This window comes from Poecilia reticulata, chromosome 14 (genome assembly GCF_904066995.2).
Source record: "Poecilia reticulata chromosome 14, P_reticulata-male-v2, whole genome shotgun sequence".
In the NCBI taxonomy this organism is placed as follows: domain Eukaryota; kingdom Metazoa; phylum Chordata; class Actinopteri; order Cyprinodontiformes; family Poeciliidae; genus Poecilia; species Poecilia reticulata.
In genome coordinates, this window is record NC_088843.1 from 10264751 (window position 1) to 10272088 (window position 7338).

The following is a 7338-nucleotide window of genomic DNA, read 5'->3' on the forward strand; positions in this document are numbered from 1 at the left end:
AGCATTGAGCTTGAAATGCATTTAAAGCTGTTTCAATGCATTAGAAAGTCGTATAAAAACCAAACTTATAGTGGATATTTGTGAAGCAGAAATGGATGCGTTATTTTGTTCCAAGTTTTTAAAAAGCAAACATCTGGGGGATTCCCCCCCCCCTTTTCTTTCCAAAAAAGCTCAAACTCAGATAATATCTGAACAGCAGGTCACACCATTTCAATTTTCTTCTGGACTTTGCTTTGACTAGTCCATTTTAACACACAAAGCTTTTGTCGGCCCTCTCTCACGCCTTTCATGCTCTTAGCAGGTTTTCTTTCAGTTCTGCCCTGTATGTAGCTCCATCCTTGCTTCAGTCAACTCTCACCAGCTTTCCTGTCCCATATTCTTCCTCTATGGTTATTCCCTTCTTTGTGAGATTCAAAAAAGTAAAAAGGAGACCATACACTACGGTGCATTACACAATTAAATCAGCTAAAAATCATAAAAACCCCTCTGAAAATAGAACTGCTGGCTACCAAATTACAACCAAAACACACAAAGTGATATAAATTTCTCATTGCGTTAAGCTAAGAATAAACGTACCTTCCTCCAGCTCGTCCAGAGACGCGATCTTGCGCGATCCGTCAATGGTGAAGATGAAACGAACCCCCTGCGGCAAATTGATGTGGTCAGAGAGGGAGCGCGTAAGGTCGGCCAGAAGAGAATCGAAGGTCCGAAACCGGTCGTTGGCCACGGCGTACACAATGCCCTTGAAGTATCTGTCCCCGTTGCGGTAGAAGCGCACTTTCTTGGCCTTCTTCTCGTTGGTGAGAGCCTGCAGGGTGCGTGTGCGGTAGAAGCTGCAGTGGGCGCTGTGCGTGGGGCTGGGCAGTCCGTTCATCCTCCCACTCCGCGGGTTGCGGGACGTCTTGTCCCTCTCGTCAAAATGCCCGAAGTCCAGCTCCATGATGGCGGCGGTGGTCGTAGATGATGTGATGTTGGGGGGGAAAATCAGTCCTGGAGACCCGAAGACAACAAATTATCTCAATAAGATTCATTCATAGAATATTGTTGGTGTCTTAATCACTGTGGGCATTTGTAAAGGCCTGGTATAGATCATTAGCCTTGAAGCAGGAGCAAATTGGTTTCATGTACAAAAAGCAGAGAATGAAAGTCCTGCTAGTAACTGAACCGAACCACTTCAAAAGATCATGTGGTCGGATTGTTTCCTGTTCACATGATTAACTTTAAATGACTCTTGTGGCTTCGTCTTACATTTGATGGCAGCAAGAAGTCAATAAAAAGCTAAGAGGATGGACAGGAATTTCTGAAATTACTCCTAGTGAAAAGATTCTTCTATGACATAATCTTCAAGAAAGACAAAAATGCCATCTTATGAAAAATAGCGGCACAGTGGAAGAGTTTTAACACCAAACTAACAAAACAAAAAGATTAATCTGAGGAAATAATTCAGATTACAAACTGGAACAATGCCGTCGACATTCATACTGAAGGATGAAGGCTTTTCAGTGTTCAAAATGAAACGAAAAGACAAATCATTTAAAGGAAACCATTTTCTATTACATCAATTCATGTCTGCAGACCATTAAGAGAGCGAGATTCCAGCTGATAACAGGAAGGCTGAACAGAGAACAGCAAAGTTGACTTATTTTAACCTTTTGATCTCCCAGACTCTGCTATGGAACACCCTGGATTTAAAAATTATTCACAGTAGGGAAAACACACAGAGACCTAAAATAAAATGCTAAAAAACACAATTTTAAATGTCAATTCTAAACATTTTGCCATCGTTTTGAAAAAAATTGACCCCTAACAATACCAACATTTTGCCATCGTTTTGAAAAAAATTGACCCCTAACAATACCATTGATAGCCATAAACAACAGCAAGGCCAGAAAAACACATTTGTGTCTCGCTCACATCTTCTTGTACCTCTTAAACTGAAGAAAATAAATAAATTTAAAAATACAAACACTATGGTCCTGAATTGGGCTCTGAAAACCTGACTGGTGCATTTTCAGCTTTGTGAGCTTTTTGATCACCTTCAGGCCTCACATGTTTCAGCGAAGTCTAATCCGCAAACTTAGCTTTGTGGTGAAAAAGTCTTGGTGCTAAAACAGGCCATCATGTTCTTTTCATCAACTGAAAACATTTATTAAATCATAAAATGTTAAAAACAACCAGGAGTTTTTTTTTTCTCCCCGACGCTTAATGTTAAGGAACCTTTCATGAACTTCAGCTCCCCTGCAGATTCATTGCTGTCATTAATTTTCAAATGAGCTGACAGTTTTACAGAAGATAGTAAAATGTGATACATCACACTGCAAGTACATTTATTTAAATTTAACACAGGCTGAGTTTCACCATTGATTTATACAAGTGTTTGATGCCAGAACAATAAATATGAAACATAATTAAACCTCTTAAATTACAAACATATTTATCCTGATGAATGTCAAGCAAAGATCCTATGATGAGGATGATTTAAAAAAAAAAACTATAATCAATGAAAACATTTACAGATCATAACAGATTGTCATCTGTTTTATTAAACTCCTGTCTGTGGACCTTTTGGCATTTTTGCCAACTACACCTGTGTTTTATATAACTTTTCTAACTGGGCATACAAACATTAAAATGAAGGATTTTGTAGTTGAACCAAGTAAAATGAGCATAAAGATCATTTTAGACGTGTGGCTTAAAATTGCACCTTACTTTTAGGGTTTGCCGTGTCAGCTTTTTCCAAAAAGACCAGAAAATATTCAGTATTAGATAGATTCTGTGAGGATGGCCATGTTACAGGAGGCTGGCTCATTTTGTCCCCCACATGATGGTGTTGCATATCTTAAGGTTCTGTGTTTTACATGTTTCAGATAAATGACTGAATTATTTTCTCTCCTTCTATGGCAGCGATTCAAGTTCATCACACCAAAAACTGACAAGAAACATCAAAATATAAACAGCAAGATGCAATCTCCCACCAATTAAAGAATACTCTGTAGAGACACAGACTTTCATTATTTAGACCATCATTTTTATTTGAAACTATAATCCTTTAGATCCTGCTGGCAAACAAACCCTATTACACATCAGTCATTGATCCGAGTGGTCACGTTTCCTTCTGGCTGCTAGAACAAGCGTCGATTGAAGCGGTGAGAGCCCGTCCTGTCTGATGCCTAGATTGGCTCCACTGTGTGCGCACATTTCTGCAGAACCCTTTAAATCAAGCGTGGACAAGCAGGGAAACACCTGAAACTGATCGTCAAGGACCAGGACATCCCAATCCGTCTCTCACTGCTCAAATCTGCTAAAAATTTCAACAGGAATTAAAACCCCATCGCCATCAGACTTATAATAAATACGTACAAAAAAAAAAGGGATGTTTAGAGAGCAAAAATCCTGAAATTACTTCTTTTGGGGGTTTCTAAACTGCTAAAATGTGATTTTAACAAGATATGATCACCAATTCAGTGTTTGCCTCCTTTTAAGATACCCACTTAGATGGATGTTGCGTATCAGTTACGGCTCAGCGCACACACACACACACACACACACACACACACACACACACACGCACACACACACACACACACACACACACACACACACAGCTGGAATCTCCAAGCAGTATCAAATATTTAAGAGAACAAACTGTGGCATTAAGAGATTTTTCTTTGCAACACTATGCTACATGATCCGAGTCATAAAAAGCCAGAACCAACTCTCTTAAGAACCTGTAACACCTGTTAAAGCAGTAAAACAATAATCCCCCTGTGCGGTCCGCAGCAGCCAGGGGAAGCCTTTCGAAAACGAAATCTCTCAATGTGAAACTCCTACCTGATTAATGGAGGAAAATCCTAACAAAAGAAGTAACTTCTACTTTTTTGAAGTTACTTGATCAAACAATGGTGCACACCCATAAACACCCACAGCCCCCCTCCTACCACCACATGAAGGAGGAAGTTAGCTATGCAAAGATGAACGATGCGCTTCACTGATTTCATCTGCTTTTGTTTATTTTTCTTTTTAAAATCTTTAAGCCGGGATTAACTTTAGAAATGCAATCTCTCATGTATCTCTTACAGGTCATTATGACCCAAAAGAACCTGACAGGAAGCAATATGAAGTCAAACAAACTGGCTTTCGTTAACTTTAGCATGTTGTCTTCGGTGAACCAAAACACCAAACGCTCAGTTTTTCATGTGAATAGATCTGCATTTTGAAGAAAGACGAAAGATTTAAAATGCGTTTTTGTTTTTTATTTTTAGGTTCCTGTTTGTTTCAGAGTTGAGTTTTACCAGATGAACAAGTCAAAATTAAACATAAAACATTGTAAAGCTTTAGTCCATGTTCCTTCTGCAGTTTTTCAGATAAAATTATTAAAACGCAAACATGTCTTCACTATTCTAAAAATTATCACACTTTTTTTTTTTTTTTAGAAAAAAACCCTCATTTGTTCTTTTCTAAATCTTCTTAATTTGTTGTTGATAAATACTAAAGCAAAGATGTATTAATCATAAGAAATGCTGCTACTTGGGGCCTCCAGGCCAGCAGGGGGCCCTGTGAGCCTGTGACTTCATCCACTGAAAACTGTAAAACTTCAATTTTGTAGTCATATTTGTCGAGACAAAACCTAATACTAGACACATATAATCCTCTTAAACTGGCTTTTTTCATGCTTATAATTTTGAAACATTTTCGAGTTTGTTTCAAAGAAAAGTAATTTGTCGATTTCACTCTTCTTGCGGTTGATGGAGAATGGGTACAAATATAGTTTTATGATCACAGCATTTAATTCTGTTCTAAATGAAAGGGCCAGTTTAACGTTTTATTAAAGGAATCTGGATTACATTTGATCATCTCAGAAAGATCCTCTTACAAAGAATTTTAAAACTGATGGAAGATTTTTTTTAAACAAAAAACCCCTGAATTTTCAATTGTTTTTATCTTTCAATCTACTTTAAAATATTGTAGTTGTCATCATTGATTTTACTCTTTGTAAAGTTAAACTTGAAAAGTTAAACTTATAAAAGTTCACTGTACTAGAAAGCACTAAATAAGAGATGATTGACATGACTGAAGATAAAAGACTAAAAAAAATGCCACTAAATGAATAAGAACATTTTGAAAAACATGAGTAAATGGGCAAATATTTTTTTGGTTTAAATTCTGAACACCACCAAACCAAATGTTAGATGTCAGAAAAGCAATTCACAAAAACTACATGCGGTGCAACAGGGGACTCCATCTCAAATTCTGCTCAGGGCCCGAAATAATCTTTTGCCAGGTCTGACTGTAATCCGTCTCCGTTTAACACCTCAGCACTCCTCTGACTTTCAGATGAACAAATCCAGTCACCATGTGGCAGGGCCGCTCCAGTCATGCTAACCACATGGCTGACTTGCTGACTAGCGTCTTTTATGACGGGACCGCTGTGACGGGTGGGACCTCTGGGGAAGGGGATGCTCCTCAGCTGACAAAGGCCAGGTTTCGGGGCCATCTGCTGCACTAATAGGCAGGGCCAACAGTGACCCTTCCCCAGTGGAGACTCAACCAGGACAGGCCATTGTCTGAAGGAGGGAGCCTGGCTTCAGAGTGACATCACCATCACTGCTGCAGCCGGCTCAGGTTCACCCGGTGCATCCTCCTCTCCCAGAGGAAAGAAAAATCTGATTTTCTTCATCTTAAACTACATGATCACGATTAAAAGACAAATAATTCAATTACACAGTTTAATAAAGTGAAATAAATCTTTTTTTGTTTTTTTCCCCCCTTTTACCAAAATGAAAGCCAAACTTGCCATCATCATCATCAGCACCGCAGTAACACTGCAGGATGTCATTGATATTTTTGGCTGGTTCTGTGTTCCTGGCTGAACCACCCACACAACACCCAATGACCACACATACACACGCGCGCGCACACACACACACACACACACACACACACACACACATACACACACACACACACACACACACACACACACACTTACCCTGACAATCCACTGGCTTTTCTCCAAAGAAACTAATTTACAAAACTAATCCACCACTGAGATTATTTTTAAGCGCAAAGCGGGAATAAAGAGAAAAGTTTCTGGTTTCATGTATGATGAATGAGCCCGGCCACATGGCAGAGAACCGTAGCTTTGAAAAATGTGAGTTTCTCGCCGGCTGGATGAAGAGGGGGCTGGGTGTGCGCACACCTACTCAAATCCACCTGCTCCGAGGCGAAGCCGAAAGTCACCTACTCCAAACACACTCCGCTGCAATGACACCTCAACTTGTCCCAGTCAAAGTAAAAAAAAATTAAAAATCCCCATTTAACGTTTTCGCATTCAGTAAATCAGAGCATCATAATCCCCAGGAGCCGGTGGCGGACTCACCTGCGTCGCAGCTGGAGTGAAGGAAGGAAGGAAGGGTGTGTGTGTGTGTGTGTGTGTGTGTGAGAGGGAGGGGAGCTGGATGTGAGGGTGTTGCGAGTCGATGCAGCAGGATAGCGGCACGCCGTCTCTCCGCTTGCCTTTGTCTGCTTCAGTCTCAGAGCCGAGCCCCGCTGCCTGCCTCTCCGGAGCATCCACTGGGTCCTAAAGAGCTGCGGAGCCGCCCACCGTGGAAATAAAGGTGCGAGTGAGCGTGGGCTGGAGTGGGTGGAGCTGAGATCAGGGGTCACTCAAGGTGTAGCCGGTCTGACCAGGAAAGTCCTGCATGGATTAGAGGTTTTGTTCAGGTCTGGTTGGGAGATGAAAGGGGCTTTTATGCCTGAGTAACCTCACCCAGGACTTTTTTATTATTATTATTTATTGCTTTTTTTATTTATATTTGCAGGAAAAATAATAATTAGTTGGTAAAAAATTCTTTCAAATTGTTTCCCACTCACATAAAAATATTTGTAGCCCAAAATTATTCCCACAACGGCAGATTTAGATTTCACATTATGTTTTTTTTTATTGTTATTTAGACCAAGAAGTTTGCTTCTGATAGTAAATGAGATATTAGCTTTCAAAATAAACTAAATCAGTGTAAATGGGAACAGGTTTTAGCTCTATTTTAAAATCTACATTTTATTCTAAAATGCCGGATCATGAATTATTCATGTCCTTCTCCCACTCAGAAAATTGTGTGTCTGGTAACTTTACACGCATACCTGCCAGGAGGATGAATAATTTTGGTCTTAAGTGTACAAAGTTAGAAAATGATAATTGTGGTTCGCATGTTTTACCATTTTCTAATCTTCAGTGCAATAAACAAAGTCTCTCTGACCTTTAACAGCATTTCTACAGAAACAACAAAAATGTTGTTTTTATCAATAGATAAATAAAGATCTGTCAGTATAAATTAAAGT

The 7338-nt window shown here is 39.6% G+C and overlaps 1 protein-coding gene across 1 annotated transcript in view; it reads right to left on the bottom strand.

Annotated features, from left to right (window-relative positions):
* LOC103475832 (neuronal migration protein doublecortin) overlaps positions 1-6585 on the bottom strand; it is a 28730-nt gene extending 22145 nt beyond the window's left edge. The window contains exons 1-2 of the mRNA XM_008427745.3: positions 6380-6585; positions 577-990 (exon numbers count right to left, since the gene is read on the bottom strand). Of these exons, the coding sequence (XP_008425967.1) occupies positions 577-940 (364 nt within the window). The 5' untranslated portion in view covers positions 941-990; positions 6380-6585. The remainder of the gene's footprint in view (positions 1-576; positions 991-6379) is intronic.
* Positions 6586-7338: the final 753 nt, after the last annotated feature.